Source organism: Lolium rigidum, chromosome 3 (assembly GCF_022539505.1).
Source record: "Lolium rigidum isolate FL_2022 chromosome 3, APGP_CSIRO_Lrig_0.1, whole genome shotgun sequence".
Classification (NCBI taxonomy): Eukaryota; Viridiplantae; Streptophyta; class Magnoliopsida; order Poales; family Poaceae; genus Lolium; species Lolium rigidum.
This window is the reverse complement of record NC_061510.1, coordinates 333943747-333964959: the sequence shown is the minus strand read 5'-3', so window position 1 is coordinate 333964959 and position 21213 is coordinate 333943747. Positions and strand designations below refer to the sequence as shown.

At 42.6% G+C, this 21213-nt stretch overlaps 1 protein-coding gene and 1 long non-coding RNA gene across 2 annotated transcripts; both read left to right on the top strand.

Annotated features, from left to right (window-relative positions):
* Nucleotides 1–949: 949 nt before the first annotated feature.
* On the top strand, nt 950–1550 carry LOC124697075. Its single transcript, XM_047229712.1, has 2 exons — nt 950–1176; nt 1272–1550. The coding sequence occupies exons 1-2, from the start codon at nt 985–987 to the stop codon at nt 1548–1550; spliced, it is 471 nt and encodes a 156-aa protein (XP_047085668.1). The 5' UTR covers nt 950–984.
* Nucleotides 1551–1655: 105 nt separating this feature from the next.
* Nucleotides 1656–2766, top strand: LOC124700078. Its single transcript, XR_007001617.1, has 3 exons — nt 1656–1988; nt 2080–2249; nt 2405–2766. It is a non-coding gene; the product is annotated as an uncharacterized LOC124700078 (long non-coding RNA).
* Nucleotides 2767–21213: the final 18447 nt, after the last annotated feature.

Below are 21213 nucleotides of genomic sequence, written 5' to 3'. Positions count from 1 at the left end.
ACCCGGCCGCCGGACCTTTCCGAGGATGAGGCCATTGCCATGGCACCGGCCAGCAGCCGCGCGGACGAGCTCAACGAGCTCGCTTTGTGGGAGGGGCTCGCAATCCGAGCTGCGGGAGTCGGCGCTCGCGCAGGGTGGTTGGGCGGCGACTCCTCGGCTACGCCGACGCGTTCCAACGACCGCGCTCCGCCTCGTCGCTCCGGCGTGGGATCCCCGGCCACGCCCTCTCGCCCATGCGGCGGTACCTCCTCCACCGCCGGCGTACGAGCTTCCATGGCCGACGCCGGAGTTCATTAACCTCGTCGGCCGACGACGACCAGTAGGCAGCAGCAACTTTTAGCACGCCTTTATGGCTTTTTATGTTATTTTTTTAACGTAAATTATGGTTGCATGAATGAAAAAAAAAATTATGCGTCGCGCCGCTGGAGCCACCCCCGACGCAAACGGACGCCCGGACGATTTCGACCATTTCGGCCGACGCAAACGGACACGACGCGTCCGTTTCGACGTCCGAAATGCGTCGCGCCGCTGGAGATGCCCTCAGACTCCTATCAGTTTCGGGCTCATCCTCACCTTCTAGTATCTGCAAATGGCGGCGGAAAAGATCATGGGGGCTCGTAGTGTGAGTAACACATATAGTAAAACCACACAAGCTAAAAACATTTTGACTATATGACGTGATAATAAATGAAGAAAAAGATAAGCCTATAAGGTACGATTTCAGCTAATATAAATTATCATAACATCAGACACCTCAAGACAAGATGAACATAATCTATCTATACCTAATAATAAAGGAGCTAAGGTTTCTGCCAAAAAGTTTCGTCAACGCTTTTTTTTAGACGGTTTTGCCCTCCCACCAAAACGCATATTAAGGACTCTGCCACCGTACCGGTACGTTCTTCTTTTATCCTATGCCCCAACAAAGCCCCCTCCCGTACGCGAGGCTAGATCCGGAGATCCCCGCAATGGCGCGATGGCGCGATGGCCGAGGATCAGGCGGCGACTCACAGCAGAGGAGAGGTGTTCGCCGCAGCAGCGTCAGCGTATCTGCAGCCTCCCACATCCTTCCCGGGACGCGTGCAGCGACGCAGCACCGGGATGTTATCCGTGCTCGCCCACGCTGGCCGGAGCCGGGAGGGGCTGCAAAGGTTGAACCGCTCCGGCGCCGCCGCGGTTCGCCACCCTCCTTCGTCCTTCCTTCCCCAGAAAAACTTACGAAGTGGGCTGATTTTGTCAAAGTCCTGCTCAAATAATCTATCAACATCCAGATCAGAGTAGGAGCAGGGGAGAGGAAGAAGAAGAGATGTGAGGGGTTGAGGCCACCACTGCGCGCAGGCGAGCCAACCGACAAGATCCGTCGTTGCTGCGGCATGCGTGGTGCCAATCGACAAGGTCCGTCCACCGGCGGACTCCACTATGGCGAGTTTGCCAGCGACCTGACCCTCCTCCGCCCCGTCCTCCCCACGATATGCCTCCGTCCCTGGTGGCTACAGCCCGACCTAGCCCTCCACCTCCTCCTTCCGGCCGCCGCCATTAGGCAGGTGTAATCTTCCGTCAGATTCGGTCCTGATTTTGGCGTGTGTGTTTGGCTGCAGCTTCTTGATGAAGCTGATTGATCTGAAGAATGACACCACCATCCATAACACCATCGCTGGTATGATTTGACTTCACTCACTATCAAGAGGGGAACACCTCAAACTTTAGGGAGCTCACCGACCCGTTTGCTCCTAAAATTTTATTGGCTCCATGCTCAGTATCTAAGAGAGCTAGCTAGATGCAGCTGCTAGCATCTTTGGACAGGCATACTCCCGTGATGCGCTTTAACAGTAGTGCTTTTTTAGAATCATGTGTGGTATTGGCAGGCAGATTTGCATGCTCCTTTCTTCACGCGTGCAATTCGAGTTTTGCCAGTGCAAACTAATTCTGAGTTCAAGTGAACCGTGTTTTACCTGTTGCACATGGATTTTGATCCACAGTAAAAAAAGGTTGCCCCCATGTATTTATTGCTCGTTACTGTTACTACCGTTTTCTCTCAGAATTTATGTTTCTTAAACCTTGAGTTTGCGTTTGCAACAGGGCAGGAAGCGGCACAAGTGTTGCTGAGAGGAGCTAGCAGGCATGGAGGAGACAAGGCGCTTCGTGGCGACCACCTTCACCCTAATTTTGCAGGAAGGCAGGGTGGGGCATTGACCAACATCGGTCTCGGCGTTGAATAGTCGCTGCCCTCGTACTGAAATATGAAATAGGTATATCATCTCATTCTGGTGTGCTTATAGCAGTGTAATTGATGTAGCATTACCAAAGCATCTCCATGGATGGTTCATGTTCGTATTATAGATTAATTCCATGCCACTTGGTCATACGCATTCACTAAAAAACTAAACTGCATCCTTTTCTCCAGCGTCTCCACCTCAAGAAGTCATCCCCTGATTTTCATTCATTGGTGAGGATGCCGCCTAGGAGAGGGAAAGAAAATTAGGGATCATCTATACCAGAGAAGGGTTTTTATTTACTTTTTGCATATAAAGTGGAATGATACAATAAGCAAAGATTTTCGTGAAAAAATAAAACAGCATGTGGTTCAATACCAATATTTTGTAAGATCATGGGGTTATGTCAGTCTTCCTATTATGCCCATGACTTTGTTTATTTTGCAGATAGATGGTGCCCCGACTTATTTGGCTGTAACTGGAGGAGATAAAAATTAGGAATAAACAATAATTGTGTATAGATAGAACACCATCTTTTGGTTTTCAGGTTTACAACTATTCACATGGTTCTTTTAAAGAAAAATTTATTTAACCTGCGTAATTTGAGAATAGTAGTTGGTTTCAGTTATGGCATGTGGAGTCGCACGAAAAATGTTTGTCAATTCAGTGTTTGTGATTATCTTGAACTTACACAATATTCTCAATGATAATTTTTTTAAATATATATTAATCCGTACTGGTTCTTTTCCGTCACGTAGTGACCAAGAGGGATAACCATGCCGATCCAAAAGTCATCGGTGAGGTGGATGCTAGCAGCACAAAGAGTATAAGTGGAGTATAGCCTCGTTGTCCGTCTCACACTTTTTCTGCTCCACCCGGCCGGTGATAGTTATAGCTGGTGCAATCGTGTTCCGGCAATAAGGTATATATACATATTTTTCTTTCCCGATGCAACGCACGGGCATTTTCTGCTAGTACCTAATAATAAAGGAGCTAAGGTTTCTGCCAAAATTTTCGTCAACGCTTTTTTTGAGACCGTTTTACCCTCCCACCAAAATGCATAATACTGCACTTTGCCATTGTACCGGTTGGCTATATTTATTTCCTCTGTCTCCGCTCCCGAACGCTCGCCCGAGCTGGACAATAGCTTCGTTGGCGTGGGTTCCATCCTGAGCGATCGCTCTGGGCCAGGAACGGATCAAAACGGCCCAATCACGAGCACCATCGCTAACAGAAATTCACAGAAGTATTTACAGGCAACCATCGATCCAGGTTGAATAGTCCCACATCGTTCCCTCACAATGATTCTAACCTGTTTATAGACGTTCGAATTTGCCTGAAATATCAGCAAGGACAAGGTGAATCAAGAAAAAGTAGCACCATTGATGGATTGGGCTGAAATCTGTTGGCTGCATAAATTGAAGAATCGTGAAAGGAAAAGGAATGTGCGAAACTGACCCGAGAGTAGAAGGATCGTGAAAGGAGAAGAGGATGGGAAACTGCTCTCTGAGAGACTCACCCGACGAAGCCAGAGATCGGCTGGGACTGCGCCAGAGGGAGGGCTCGGGTGGAGGAGCCAGAGTGGATTCACGGGCGGCGGACGCCAGAGATCGGCTGGGACCGTGCCAGAGGGAGGGCTCGGGTGGAGGAACCAGGTGGTCACAGCCGCCAGGCCCGCCGCCTCCGGTCGGGCCAGCGCCGAGCGGTTCCTCCGGCCGTCGTCCCACGGGAGAATCCCAGAAGCCCGCTGCCCCGACCCATGGTCTGAGACCAGAAACCCAGCGGCTCCGAGATCGTGGTCAGGAGACCAGCGGGCGGCCCACGAGGTAGATGTTTTCCCCACCAGGCGGGCGACGAGAGCTGCCGCCGCCAGACCGTGAGCCTCTCCTCTGCGTGGAAGCTCTGCAGATCTGATGCGGGCAAGCCTCGATGTGTTGGCGCGTTCTCCGCTCACCTGCAGTTCTATCGCGAGGCGGGCCTGCAACTAATTTTCAGTTAAAGCACGAGTCATGAAAGGCAAGAACAGGAATAGACTAGCATCAGACGAAGTGACAGAGTTGTGGAAGCATGTACAATTAAGCTTAAAAAGCTTTCACTTTGGTCTCTCGAGTTTAGTTTGTTTTTTTGAGAATCCCTGCCGATTTCCGTCCGGCTGTTGCTATTTTGTCTCTGATTTCTGACCGGGGCTATCGGTACAGGCACTACCGAATAGACAACTCTATCACTAACATGAATAGTTGGCTAATAGAGGGAAAAACTTAGTCCATCTTGCTGCCTTAGGGCATCTCCAGACGTGCGCCGTGATCGAAAATGCGTCTGGATTCTTCTCCCGCGGGGCGACGCAAAATGATCGGGTCATCCGCGGAGACGCAAATATGTCGTGAAAAGTGTCCGAAAAATTTAAGTGTGGGGCCAGTTTGCAATCTAATAGTTTACATTCATCATGAATAGGAGAAAACGTGATCACTACTGATAATAGTGACAAATATGAGGAGTATCAACACGGGTTTTGTAAAAATGCTTGAGTATTGGTTGCTCCCGGTGCAACGCACGGGTACTTTTCCTAGTCTATACCTAATAATAAAGGAGCTAAGGTTTCTGCCAAAAAATTTCGTCAACGTTTTTTTTGGGACCGTTTTACCCTCCCACCAAATCGCATAATACGACACTTTTGCCATCATACCGTTTCGTCCCGCGTGCTTCCTACCGGCTCGTCTTATTTTCCGTCTAGGAACCGATCGAGCGCACGTCGCTTCGTTCGATGGCTCGCTTGCCCTGGGCCATTGGCTTCGTCCGTCGCTAAACATGGGCTTGGCCCAATCAGCAATCGCCAAAACATAGTCCAGGCTGCACACGGTGGCGTACCACGAGCAGAGTTCGATACGAACAAAACAACCTATCTCGCTATATATATGTGCCCCGTTCGGCTCTCCGTGATCAGCTCATCCTATCGCATCTAAGATCGGTCACCGCGGAGAAGCAGGCAGCAGCGGAGAGTTGGACGATCATGGATGCCTCCTCACGACTGCCTACGATACGACGTCTGCCTTAAGCTCGTCGGCATTCAAGTGGCGGAGGACAAGGCCGCGACAGCACGGCGGAGAGTTCGACGATGGATCATGGATTCCTACTGCCGGTTGCACCCGAGACGTCGTCTAGCTTGAGCTCGCCGGCATCCAAGTGGCGGAGGACAACAATAGCGCGACGGCACGGCCGAGAGTTCGACGATGGATCATAGATGCCTCCTGCCGGCTGCACCCGAAACAGCGTCTGGCTTGAGCTCGCCGGCATTGAAGTGCCTGAAAAGTGGAGGAGGACAACAAACCAGTGTTTCGTCTCCACGATCAAGAAGGGAAGAAACGAACGAACTTGATCCGTGCAGCCCTCGGGATAATCTTAAACATCGTCACTATCAGATCAATCGACTTTGTTCGTCTTATTCCCGGCACTCCGTCTGGAGGGAGAAGGATAGGGATCGACAGAGAGCGGTGTTGCAACTTGCAAGACAAGAGGTGGCGATTAGCTGGGTGGTGATGCCCATCGAGGCACCGATTTGCTTGTTCAGTTACTTTTTTACTGATCTGATTTTGGATGGTCATCAACGTGGCGTCAAGTGCTAAGCTGCAGGACTAATGGATTTGGGAATCGACTAAGGATCAACAGCGGCATGCATGCAGGAGCTCTCTGAATATAGAGCAAGCTAGAGCACGTACAGAAATACAGACCAAAGGTATCACACGATTGTTTTAACAAACGCATCTTCATTCCCGGGCACACAGTTGAGCTGCTTGGTTAACTAGGTAATTTTATTTCATTATTCATATTTATTAATGGCCTGTATAATTTAACTATTTTGGCTCCCGTATCGTACGACATACACAATATATTATTTAATTTTTCTTAATATTTGAAAAGAATGAAAATAATAATTCAACAAGTGATTAATTGAAAAAATGATGAAAACCAAATATTTGTGTGTAATATGAGAAGAATGATGTAGTCCTTATATTTTCCTACATGCAGTTTGGACATATCTAGGTCGTGGCCTATTATTTGTTAGTTGGTGCGTTTGCATCAATTTGATTCAGTTGTTTAGAACTATGTGATTTTATCCTGCGCCGTAGCAACGCACGGGCAAATGTCCTAGTAATAACACAATGCAGGAAAGCACATATAAGTTACTAACTTACTATCCACTATAAAGATACAAATTTGAACTAATAACATGAAATATTTACTATTTTAAGTTACTTTCCACTATGATTAGCCTTAGTTTGTCCACGGCGAGGGTGCTGGCTATGGGTCCATACGATGCATATAGGTCAATACTAGCTACCCTTTGCTCTGTTTAGTTTTAAAAATAAGCCTTGGCTCTGTTTAGTTATAAAAAATAAACTACAATAATAATTTTACTAATCTCGACATCATTATTCTTCAAAAGTTAGTTTACGTTTTGCACTCAAAGATAGAAGTATGCTAATATTAACCCACATGCATCTCTACGTGGGAGCATCAAATCCGGAAATCTTTTGCAAAACAAAAAAAAAGTCCCACAAGCTCAACCAACTCTTTCCTCCTCCGCACTTGGAAAATGCATTGACTTGCGTCCGTTTGCCAAGTTGAGAAAGACAACGAACTGTGTCGTTTTCAAGCTGATAGGGAAATGCCACATGGAGCTTGAGCTACGGAAGTATAAGGTGGTACGATAACGGATTTTCACAACTGTAGTTGGAAGAAATCTTCCACGTTTGGTTACGTTAAGCAAGAGAAGTCCCAAAGAGGTCGAGTGTGAAAGTACCCGCGGCCTACCTCATTTGGATGTTGTTTTTTCTATTGGGAAAACTGATGCTACCTACACTCTAATAAATAAGGCATATATTATTTTTGAAAAGTCAAACCACATAAAGTTTGATCAAGTTTTTATATTAAAAAAATGTTAACACGTAAAATACAAAGTTAATATTATTAGATATATCATGAAATATATTTCCATATGATATCTGTAGAATGATATATAATTTTTTTACGAGAAATCCACCGATCTATTAATAATCATTAACAGTAGTATAAATAGTCCTAAAAGTAAAAAAAATTACAAATTGATACTTGGACCACCTAGCGACGACTACAGATATATGTGACTTAACTTTAAAGCGAAATAAGCCTTATTAATTTGAGTGGAGAGAGTATAGAGTCAAGGTGTTTGATTAGGTACATCTCAAATGGAGTATAACAAAGTGTTGCCATCAATTTGTTTGTAGTCAATATCTTGGTCTAGCTATTATGCAAAACCCAATTCAACCTCATTTGTTTGCGTCGTCCTCGTATCGGGGAAACAAAGTGTCCTTTACGTGATATTTGTGCGATATCAAATACAACATTCACTAGATTAAATAGAGTGTGCGGCGAATAAATATGTAATATCTAATTGGTAAGGAACCTTGAGTATTTCATAAACATTTTCTATACAAATCTACATATGTATCATCATCTAGTTATGTCCAATCCAAATCAAAACATTTATAGAAATTTTGGGTGCACGTAATGTTTTTATCCCTCTTATCCATATTACTTATTCTTGATTAAGATTAACTTGGCCAAGAAAGGTTGGAAAGGTAGTGTCAGTTGTGAACTCTGCGGGGTAAGTGAAGATATGAATCATTTTTTCTTTGAGTGTCCCATGGCTAAATATAACTGGAGTGTGGCTAGCCGTGCTTTGGGTATAGGGAAAAAACATGAGAACTTCTATGATCTTGCCAAAACTGGCTTCGGAAGTTCGCGGACCGTGATAAAACTGTAGTTATGTTGGGTACAACAGCTTTGCTACGAAATTAATGGAAGATAAGAAATGCATCTTGTTTTCAACGTAAATTCCCTAACAATCCTGTTGAAGTAATGGATGATTGTAATATTCTCCAGAAAGAAAAGGTTCAAAATGAAAGATCGAGATGTCACCTAGAGGGGGGGGGGTGAATAGGCAATTCCAAACTCTTGCGGATTTGTCTTGTAAGAATGCGAAATTAAACTATCGTTTATTTTACAAGCACAAACCCTAAATATGCTAAGCTCAACTAAGTGTAACAATAGCAACTAGAGCTAAGCAAGATAGGCACAATATATATGTAGCACAAGTGATAGCAAGATATATATACTTCAAGCACGATGGCTATCACAAGGAAAGAGAGCTCGGGTATAGAAATAACCGAGGCACGCGGAGACGAGGATGTATTCCCGTGTTCCCTTGCTTTGCAACAAGGTACGTCACGTTTGGAGGAGTGGAGGTCCCACGAAGGATTCCCCGCGCCACGAAGGCTCACCCTATTCTCCGAACCACACCCACGAAGGATAATGGCCCTTTCCTTATGGTTAGCTTTTCCTCCGCTCCGGAGATGGCAAGCTCCACAACCACTTCACAAGCTCCACGAAGGAGAAGCCCGGGCCCCTTCACAATCTTCCACGAAGAGATCACCGGGACACCAACCAAGCCAACTAGGAGGTCACCCTCCAAGAGTAACAAGCTCACGGTCTCTCACTCGAACAAATCATGGTGGAGAGCTCAACACTATGCAATAATGCAAAGCAAGAACACCGGAGGTGTTCAAGTCCTTCACACTCAAATCCCACCAAAGCAACGAATGCTAGGATGAGATTGGAGAGGAAGAACAAGGGGGAAAGTCAACCAAAGACTCCAAGATCTAGATCCCAAGAGATTCCCTCACTTAGAGGAGAAATGGTTTGGTGGAAGTGTAGATCTAGATCTCCTCTCTCAAATCCTCAAGTATGAGCAAGAATGGTTGGAGGAATCAAGGGAGAGAGCAACTTCTTCAAATCCAACAATGGAGGTGAGAGAAAGGGAAAGGAGTTGTTGTCTCAAGGTAGAAGAAAGGTATTTATAGTGGGGGAAGAAGAAATAACCGTTGGGGAGAGAACCGGGTGAAAATCGCATAAAAAACGGGCTAAAAAAGTGCCCAGGCCGGCCAGCAGGCCGGCCGACCGGAGCCTGGGCCGGAGAGGCCGGTGGCCTGTCCGGTCGGGCCGGCCCACCGACCGGGCGAGGCGGAAGTGGCCACTGAGCGGCAGAATGCCCAGGGGCGCGCGGGGCGCGTCGGGGGCGCAGGCCGCGTGGGCCTCCGGACGGAGAGGCGGCCCGGTCCACTACAACAGAACCACCCCTACAGCAACACATGAATCTGTATCTAAATGCACATATGGGTGTTGCTAGGGGGTTTACCAACGATTAAAAATGCGTTGCGTTTTTGGGCGTTGCTAAGATGTAATGCAACGCATATATGGGCGTTGGTAACCAATGAGTCATGCGTTGCAAAATGGCAACGAAGGTTAAGCAACCATTTGTATCCGTTGGTACATATCGGGTACAGATTGAATTGGAATTGTTTTATTATTTACTCAAAAATAAATCTTATTTTCTTAACTGGGCGGTTTGATTGCTTCAGAGATTGTAGTATTTGTTGCCTTGGCAAGATAATATATACATCATGAGATACGTATGACTGAAATCGCAGAGTCTGAATGCATTGCACGAACAAAAACGAAATTTTTATTATTGGAATCGTCATCAGATACATAGCCATTATCTTAAGAATACACATCTTACACAGTCTTGCTTCTCAGTATGATATACTAACTAATCCTCTCTCTATATATCCCTTCGAATATTTTGTCATCTATTGCATACAGTTGATATCAGAATGTAGCAGTCCTTCACATATGTTAAGCCTGCAAAAGCAAAGTTCCATTTCAGCATGGATGTGTGAAAAAAATAGTTTAATGGATATATAATTTATAGTACGTACTTGATCTACTACTGACCATGCAAAAAATGTCAGAAGAACATATCTGAAACAGGGCATGCATGTAAATAAAGGGTGAAGTCTAATTTACAAATCTAAGCAAAATGCATGTCAATCTCCTTCGATTTTTTTGAACTGAATCTCGGTTGATGATACCTTTTATAGTTACATCTGCAAGCTCCTTAAATCTCTTCAAACATCTCAGTAGCATACCAAAACCTAATTAGCATGCAATATAATTTGTGCCACCCCTGCATCTGGAACAGTGCATCTCACCTACATCTCAAGTAGAAACCACTCAGATTTAAGACAAATGGAAATAGGAAAAAAACAAGTAACCATGATACATATCTCAGCGATCCATGTAACAGCAGTGAAAACCCTTTAATTAGCTAGATAAACAAAATGATCAGTCACATGTCATGAAGCACGAGTAATTGGCATGCATTTGTGTCTAGGCAAAGTTTTCAGTGGCTTTAAATCCAGCCTAATAATAAATGGAGTTCCACTTTATTTGTCTATTAGACAACATGTAGGTAATCAACACGAGACAGATCGATATGATATCCATCAAATTAACTATACCAACATCACTAAATATAACTATTCCCAGTAATTTTTCCGGGGTATAGAAAAATCATCTGAGGTTTATGCAGGCATTCATAGTTCCCATATAAAAAGGAGGTACACAAAGTACTTGATCTCTAGCTGCCTTCTTAACATAAAGCATGTATCAGAGGTTGAAAAAATAATTGCATGAAACTAAGGTCAAATGTGAGAAATTAAGACTATGGTTCATATATATGCATTCTGATAAGTGTGGGATGTCAAATCTACTATACATACAACAACATAATAAATGAAGTAGGTTATGATCTTCTTGCATGTCAGCTTCACATATATTTGATCTTGCCATGGATTATCTCGGAGAACAAAAATGCCAAAACTGTTTTCATTTCCGAGTTTCTGGAGTACAAAGCAGATTATGTATTATATAATCATAAGTAATATTTCCAAAACTGAAGTGCAATTTCAAAGTGTCATTGCATAGAAAATCAAGAAGTATAGATTAAATACAACAATCAGATAGTGTGATTGTTGCATCATGCATATGGGACATATTCATTTAGTATCATGTGAGGCCGAATCATAATAGTGGTAAGGCATAATAGTGCTGACCTACTAATCCTCATAGGAATATTGATTTTGGTCACAATGAGGTATTCATGACTCTGTGAGATGCCATGATTCCGGACATGGGCGGAGTTGCGGCCGGCGCTACCTGGGCTGTAGCACTAGCAACAAGCTCAGAAACATAAATCCCACTAGCAGCAAGCACGCCGTTCCTGCACACCTGCTTGAGAGTTTATGAGAAGAACATGCACATGCAACATATCAGTTTCGTGACTCAAGCCTTCCTCATTCTTCTTCTCATTTTCTTCCCAACTTCTTCCAAAGTTTAGGTTCAAAAACTCATATCCCGAGACCCTCACAGCAGCGGGTTGCCTGCGTTGGAGATCACACGTCCCCAAGAGCCAAACAGTAAGTCAGTAAGATAATTTTCATGCATCCTATGACAACTTGAACTAATGGACCTGTACGGACATGTACGAAGACAACTACTAGATTATTATTTAGTACGTTCTACTTAAACTGTGGCATGGTAGTATCTGGTATAAATGAAAATTTTGCATGCCATTAGTTAGAACCTCTCTTGCTGCATTTCTGGCTCCACCGTTGATTCCAGATTGAACTAGTTTCTGTATCTGATGATCACCTAGGAGAATCCTGATTACACAACAGCAAAAAGTCAAAACATAATTGATGACAAAAGCGACATTTGGGAACATGAGGATGCACAAAAGTTCCAGAATAACAAAAGATTGATAGCTAATCAGACGTATTGCTCAATCAGATACAAAACTGAAAGAAGCAAGCCACACAAAAAATATGTGTACCAAACAAAGCAGATGGTCCGGTGTGACTTGTGAGGTCATGAAAGCACGTTTAGTCCTGCCGTAATCTGCGGCAGCACAAGCACGAAACACTAGGCAGCAGTGAACAATGAGGGCTCACCCCATCTAATGAGTGGCCATGTCAGGCTATGCAGCACAATGCAAAAAAAATCATGGAAAAAGTGTTAAACGCCTCAACCAAAGGGAAAATCAGAGAGGACATGAACAAAACGAAACCTGGATTGCCGGATCTCCGTCGTGTCTTCATTGTTCAAACTCGCGGCCTCGCCATTTAGATCGCCGGTGCGTGGTCAACGATCTAGGGTTTGGCGGATGATATTTACCTGAAAGTCGATATAGGATGTAGCGGTAGGAACGGAGACATGATGTGGAGAGGATGTGAGATCTGGGCGCTTTAGGATAGAACTAGCCTGTATTAGGAGAGATTGGATCGGCGGCGGAAGGAGGAGACGAACATGCAGCATCACAGGAGATGAGGAGATGAGAAGTCTGCGGGGAAGGAAGGAGATGGAAGGAGAAAAACTGCCTGGATATATGGGGTCACTCACGATCCAAATTCCCAAACAAATTGTCGTGCCTATCCACTCTTAGCGCCAAAGGAAAATTTCTAAAGCGCGGGAGGAGGTAACCAAATTTTTCGTGTGTAGCCCTATTTGACAACAGATACAACTTGCAACGCCTATATCGGTATCTATGTTAAATTCTGACAACACATACGTAAGAGGTTGCAAAGTATGTGTTGCTATACGATGGTTCTCCTTGTAGTGGTCAGATCCCGGTCGGACCGGAGAGGCTGCTGGGCCAGGCCGGCGCGTGGGCCGGATGGCGCCCGGTCCGGTTGGCGCCCGGTGCGGACCGGGTGGGCCGGCGTGCGGCCCGGCGGACCGGTCGCCAACCGGCTGCCCCTCTTTTCTTTTTCCTCTTTTTCTTCTTTTTCCTTTTCCTTTAATAACTAGAGCTCCCGAACTCCGATTGACATGAAACTAATTTCATTTGGAAGATAACGACAAATGCTATCCTATAAAAAGTGCAAACTCAAGAATCTGTGGAAGGGAATTTTATCATGAATATAAAAGGTAGAACCTTATATCATGAATAACCGGTAAAATTACCCAACCTAGAAAACGCCATAGAAGATGCATGCAAACTCCGTTTTCGATGAACTTGGGCTTGTTGTAAAGCTAGCAACAAGCTCAAGAACCTCACATAGAGAAACACCAAGAAGCAATAAGGATATGCAAAGTATGCAAAGGATTGAGCTCCCTAAGACGATGTGATCAAGTTACTCAACCGAAAGCCCCTCTTAATAGTGCGGCTATCTATCCTATAATCCGGTCTCCCAACATCCACCTTGAGACCGGTAAAAGGAAAACCTAGCAAGGTCATACCTTTGCCTTGCGCATCCCGCTTGATCTTGATGATAACTCTTCAAGCTTCACTCAAGCCGGAATACCTCACTTGACCAATGTTGCTTCGTGAAGACTCACAAATGCTCCCCCATACACTATGATGGGAAAGCTCCATTGATGCACATCTTCACTAGTCCATTATCACCAAATGGATGGCAAGCTTCAAGAATGTGATTCACTTGAGATGCTCATCTTGAACTTGCCCAACTCAACCTTGTATCTTCTCATACTCACATAAGATAGAGCATGGCTAATATTGAGTTCCACATAAGAACTCCATCTTACGTTTCTTCTTCTTGATCATATCACATATATATCTTCATACCGATGATCTTGATGCCAATACACAAGGTATACCTCCATCTACATGGCATCCATACTTGAATCCAACACATGGAGTACAAGTAGCACCTATGGAATATTCCTTCATATAAACTCAATGAAAAACATTAGTCCATAGGGGTTGTCATTAATTACCAAAACCACACATAGGGGCAATGTACCCTTACAATCCCCCCCATTTTGGTAATTGATGACAACCACAATAAGAGGGTTTATATAATGAATATTAGTGACAAGTACGCAACTTATCCGAGAATAAGTTGTATACAAGAGGTTGTATTTGATATGGTCAAGTAACACAAAGCTACTAGCCCATATCAAAACCGGCTCTACCCACACAACTACAACAAATGCAATGGATATGAGTAGAACTAATATATATAGAGAAAACTCCCCCACAATGTATGCACGTGTGATGAACATGAATTCATTGCATACATTGTCAAGATTATCCTTTGGGATAGTTTCCACTATATATATACAACCATGCAAGACATATAAATATGGAATGCATGAGAGGCAAAACACTTAAGCACAAACCAAACTTAAGTATAAAACCATTCCCTTAAACCCTCTAAACTTCTCCCCCATTGGCATCGATTGTCAAAATGGGTGAAAAATTTAGAAGGCCAATATAATGTGAGTTCCTCCCCAAAGTGTGCACTTCTCATAATTTGAGTGGAATCAAGTGCACATATCCACTGATGAATACTTGAAGGAAGTCAAACTATATTGAGGATCAAAGATTGCATAAAGATAACATGGTGAGGTGAGCTTCAACAAATAAAGCAAGCAATCAAAGATCCAATTGGACAAACAAAGATATCATGATAAGAGAGATATAGTGCTCTAAAAAATAAGAAAGCTCCCCAAGGTTCGTGCATAATTTATAATGTTTGCATTTGAATACAATATGCACAAACATGGAATCCTCACTCCCTATATATCATTTAGAACATAACTAAGATAAAAGAGAATATGCTTATCAAGAACAACTTGAGTCCAACAATTACGAGATATGAGTGCATGAAGAAAAACAAAGAAACCAAGCACTCATAAATCTTCTTTACCAATAACACTAAAATCAAAAGGATAAGAAGATGGTTGGCAAAGAACAAGGATATCAAGGTGATGGATTAACGCTCTTATGTATATAAGTTTCTAAGATGGACAAAATGATCCATAAAGAAACATGCACACACAAGAGGTTAACAAAATAAATAAGATTAGATATCCGAAATGAAGTCATAAAATATACCAAGGATGTTTGCTTAAGAAGCATATATAGCCTATGGCTCCAATTTTCACTTATGGTATATGAATGAGCTTCAACCAAGTTAGATCTCAAAAACATTACAACTAACAATAAGGGAAGTAGAGATAGTTGGAGTGTTTTGAGAAAGGCAACAAGTATCACAAATACGGATTTATTTCACAAATTCATCAATATTGCACACAAGAGCTCTTTGAGGAATTGATATGCAATAAATTGCTAGAGGACATATTTGTGATAGGTGAATCATAAAATATGATATATATATAACCTATCATATGCATCTTCTCAAATTACTCAAATGTTCAATAAGAGGTTTTATTTTTAAAAGGGTTTTTCAAGAACCGCAATATTTTCGAAATAAATAATTTCATGCCAAGATACAACCTACAAGAGGTTGGATGCTATATGAGAATGCATGAATAAGATACTTGTTACCGAGATAGCAATGGCTTGATGTAGTAGATAAGAGTTCATCGATCATCCTAGCTTGACTCCAATTCTCATATAGTGACAGCACCTTCCTTATAGATGAGACAAGCCTCCATTGCATCTCCAATGTACCTAAAACATCATTCAAGTACATCTTGGTACCCAAACTTATTGGGTCCAACATGGTTAGACTAACCACAATATATAGGACACACTCCATAAAAACATGTGCATATTTAGATGAAATTTGCATTTCATGCACATCTTAGCCATTTAGGATTTGATGGAGTATATCCTACATAATGGATCAAAAGAAAGCAAGCATGCTACAAGTACAAACAAATTACATATAAGCATGCACCAAAACCTTTAAAGATCCAAGAAAGATATACTTTGGACAAAACACCAAAAGAATTAAATAAGGCATAGAGGTGTCACAAACAAATTTGTTGTCCAAATTATATCTAAGAAGCAAATCAAAAAGATTTGTTCAACAAAGTTCAACAAATGAACTAAGAAGAAACCATTGAGCATAAGGATGAAATAAAGCAAACATGCTCAAAGATTTATCTCATTCAACAAATAAAGCATAGAAGAAGGAATGAGATAGCAAAAACTCCCAAAAGAGCAAGGTTCGAACAAATAAACCAAACCCTCTACACTTTTCACAATGGCACAATGTACCGTAAAGAAGGTTTGTCTTCCAAAATAAACACTTGATATGAATCAAGAGAATTTATCAAAAGATTTTTCAAAGGGACAAGGAAGACACATGGGAGCAACAAAGATTTCTTGGAAATAAAATAAGGCAAATAAGAAACGATCCAAGGTGAAGATGATCCATAAGTTCAACCACATACAAGGTTATCAATTGTCAAAGACAATGAGAATATTGGAATTAACTTCCGGTGGTATATCAACAAGGATAGTAAGGATCAATTTCACAATAAAAGGCATAGGATAAGTATATAGAATTAAGCACTATGCACGGATGAAGATTCTTGATAGCTTCAACTAGTCAAACAATCACGCACGGCAATGATTAGAATAACTTGAAGCAAACGGTGTCCCAAATAAGATATAGAGATATGTATTTGAGGAAAAACCGCACCAAGAATTTCTTATTCAAACAAGAACCCCCAAGATGAGTAATAAAAGATTTTTATTAGGAATGGAGCTTGTTTGAGCAAACATGCCACCTAGGAATAAGATAATTAAGAGCATCAACTCTAAGTGGCATAACCTCATATGTTGACATTTTCTAGGCTTGTGATATGTACAAAACATATTTCTCCCCCATAATGTGATAGAACATTTCTTCTAAACAAGAGGCAACTAAAATTCAACTAGAGATGATTAATGGATATTTTAGAATTTGGATTTCTCATGAGTATGACACACCACATAGTGACTAGATAATCTTGCAATATCAATACTAAGTGGTGGTACCCATGTACACACATTTTAAAGAAAGAGAGATGCACAAAGCATATCACTCCCCCAAAATGGGATGTTCCATTAATCACTTCAAAGAGAGCCGAATAAGATATCATCAAGATGCATTAGGCTCAAAACAATACACAAGTATATGGTGAGTCAAACAAACATACTTGAATACACAAGATAAGCAAGTAAGACACAACACATACATACACATATTTGGTACAAAACCAAACATGCAAAGGGGAAAGTAACTTACAATAAACATGACGAGTTGAAGTATAAGTTACCGCAAAGAGGAACATTGGATATAAGATATAGATGATAATCCATACGACTTGGCTTGGTAAAAATATAATATATGAAGATCCCTTAATTCTTCATGAAGTAGCCAAATCTCCAATGACCTCCACTTGTACCTATTGATCAAGTTTGAGATTGTTGGTCCCCAACCAAGTTGGGTCCTAAGAGGTTAGTCACAATAGGCTTGGCAACTCAAATGGTTCTTTTCTTGAAACCACTTTGAGTTCCAACAAACTTGGCAAACACATTGCCATCCTTATCCTTCCCTAGAGAATAATCATCATCAACAATTATAGGGTTAGATAAGGTACCACCTACGCAAGAAGAAGCAAAGTGCCCCTTCTCACGGCATAAGTAGCAAGTGTTCCCCTTTCTCTTCTTTATTGATTTCTTCTCTTGGGGAACAATATCTTGATTCTTCTTGGGAAGTCGCCTATCTTCAACTTGAGGTCGAGCATGAGCTTGACTTTTACCTTGTGGCCGTTTCCCTTGTTGTTTCTCACTCAAGTGCTTCTTCTTTTTCTTCAATGGGCATGATCTAACATGATGCATGATACGTCTCCGACGTATCGATAATTTCTTATGTTATATGCCATATTATTGATGATACCTACATGTTTTATGCACACTTTATTTCATATTCGTGCATTTTCTGGAACTAACCTATTAACAAGATGTCGAAGTGCCGGTCTCGTTTTCTGCTGTTTTGGTTTCGAAATCCTAGTAACGAAATATTCTCGGAATTGGACGAAACGAAGACCCGGGGCCTATTTTTCCACGGAGCTTCCGGAAGACCGAAGAACATACGAAGTGGGGCCACGAGGTGGCGACACCACAAGGCGGCGCGGCCTAGGGGGCCCGCGCCGCCCTATGGTGTGGCCCCTCGTCGTGCCCCGACTCGCCCTTCCGCCTACTTAAAGCCTCCGTCGCGAAACCCCCGATGCGAAAAACCACGATACGGAAAACCTTACCGAGACGCCGCCGCCGCCGATCCCATCTCGGGGGATTCGGAGATCTCCTCCGGCACCCTGCCGGAGAGGGGATTCATCTCCCGGAGGACTCTACACCGCCATGGTTGCCTCCGGATGATGAGTGAGTAGTTCACCCCTGGACTATGGGTCCATAGCAGTAGCTAGATGGTTGTCTTCTCCTCATCGTGCTTCATTGTTGGATCTTGTGAGCTGCCTAACATGATCAAGATCATCTATCCGTAATACTCTATGTTGTGTTTGTCGGGATCCGATGGATAGAGAATACCATGTCATGTTAATTATCAAGTTATTACATATGTGTTGTTTATGATCTTGCATGCTCTCCGTTACTAGTAGAGGCTCTGGCCAAGTTTTTACTTTTAACTCCAAGAGGGAGTATTTATGCTCGATAGTGGGTTCATGCCCGCATTGACACCGGGACAAAGTGATGTAAAGTTCTAAGGTTGTGTTGTGCCGTTGCCACTAGGGATAAAACATTGGCGCTATGTCCGAGGATGTAGTTGTTGATTACATTACGCACCATACTTAATGCAATTGTCCGTTGCTTTGCAACTTAATACCGGAGGGGTTCGGACGATAACCTCGAAGGTGGACTTTTTAGGCATAGATGCAGTTGGATGGCGGTCTATGTACTTTGTCGTAATGCCCAATTAAATCTCACTATACTTATCATGTCATGTATGTGCATTGTTATGCCCTCTCTATTTGTCAATTGCCCGACTCGTAATTTGTTCACCCAACATGCTTTTATCTTATGGGAGAGACACCTCTAGTGAACCGTGGACCCCGGTCCATTCTTTAATACTCGAAATACAAATCTGTCGCAATACTTGTTTTACTATTTTCTCTCGCAAACAATCATCTTCCACACAATACGGTTAATCCTTTGTTACAAAGCAAGCCGGTGAGATTGACAACCTCACCGTTTCGTTGGGGCAAAGTACTTTGGTTGTGTTGTGCAGGTTCCACATTGGCGCCGGAATCTCCGGTGTTGCGCCGCACTACATCCCGCCGCCATCAACCTTCAACGTGCTTCTTGGCTCCTCCTGGTTCGATAAACCTTGGTTTCTTTCTGAGGGAAAACTTGCTGCTGTGCGCATCATACCTTCCTCTTGGGGTTGCCCAACGAACGTGTGAAATACACGCCATCAAGCATATTTTCTAGCGCCGTTGCCGGGAGATCAAGACACGCTGCAAGGGGAGTCTCCACTTCTCAATCTCTTTACTTTGTTTTTGTCTTGCTTTATTTTATTTACTACTTTGTTTGCTGCACTTATATCAAAACACAAAAAAATTAGTTGCTAGCTTTACTTTGTTTGCTATCTTGTTTGCTATATCGAAAACACAAAAAAAAATTAGTTTACTTGCATTTGCTTTACTCATCATGTTTCCTTTTAATTTTACCACAAAGAACATACCGGTAGGACAAGGGTCTATAATTGGGAGGAACAATATAGAAGAATTTTTCACCCATGTTAGTACCGTTGAAGATTTTGAAGATAGACACTTGGTAGAACTTGCTCCTACTTATGAAATTGCTGCTGCTGCTTTAGTTCGCCTGTTGGAAACTAAATTTGTTAATCTTAATCCTATAACCCAACACATGTTTCTTACACTTGGTGATTTGGAAGAGGGGGAAAAGAAAGATTTTGTTTTAGAAACCCTTCTTAGAGAATTTGGTGGTCTAGCAAGAGAAGCTAGAAAGGTCTTCGCTAAATTTAATATGCTTGGTTCTCATACTAATTTTGTTAGTCTCCTTGAAAAAATGGATATGGATAGGATAAGGTACACTAATAATGCTAATGATGGTGGGGAGATCAAAGCACCAATACCATGTAAACTCCTAGCTATGAATGATGCACTAGAACATAACTATGCTTGGCTTGTTCCCGAAAATTTGTTTGATGAGAGTAGCAAGCCCAAGACTAATGAGAAGGGAGACGCTGAAACTTATGTATCCAATATACTATGCATGGTTGAGAAAACTCCAAACCCCGCCGTAGGTGCACCACCCTTCGATAATACTTGAGTTACACTTTCGCGCCTAGCTGAAAGGCGTTAAAGAAAAGCGCTTATGGGAGACAACCCATGTTTTTACTCCAGTATTTTTGTTTTATATTTGTGTCTTGGAAGTTGTTTACTACTGTAGCAACCTCTCCTTATCTTAGTTTTATGTTTTGTTGTGCCAAGTAAAGTCTTTGATACAAAAGTAAGTACTAGATTTGGATTACTGCGCAGCTTACAGCATTTCTTTGTCTGTCACGAATCTGGGTCTATCTCCCCGTAGGTAGCTCAGAAAATTAAGCCAATTTACGAGCATGATCCTCAGATATGTACGCAACTTTCATTCAATTTGAGCATTTTCGTTTGAGCAAGTCTGGTGGCCTAATAAAATCCATCTTTACGGACTGTTCGTTTTGACAGATTCTGTCTTTTATTTCGCATTGCCTCTTTTGCTATGTTGGATGAATTTCTTTGATCCACTAATGTCCAAGTAGCTTTATGCAATGTCCAGAAGTGTTAAGAATGATTGTTTCACCTCTGAACATGTGAATTTTTATTATGCACTAACCCTCTAATGAGTTGTTTCGAGTTTGGTGTGGAGGAAGTTTTCAAGGATCAAGAGAGGAGTATGATGCAATATGATCAAGGAGAGTGAAAGCTCTAAGCTTGGGGATGCCCCGGTGGTTCACCCCCGCATATTTTAAGAAGACTCAAGCGTCTAAGCTTGGGGATGCCCTAGGCATCCCCTTCTTCATCGACAACATTATCGTGTTCCTCCCCCGAAACTATATTTTTATTCCGTCACATCTTATGCACTTTGCTTGGAGCGTCGGTTTGTTTTTGTTTTTTGTTTTGTTTGAATAAAATGGATCCTAGCATTCACTTTATGGGAGAGAGACACGCTCCGTCTGTAGCATATGGACAAATATGTCCTTAGGCTCTACTCATAGTATTCATGGCGAAGTTTCTTCTTCGTTAAATTGTTATATGGTTGGAATTGGAAAATGCTACATGTAGT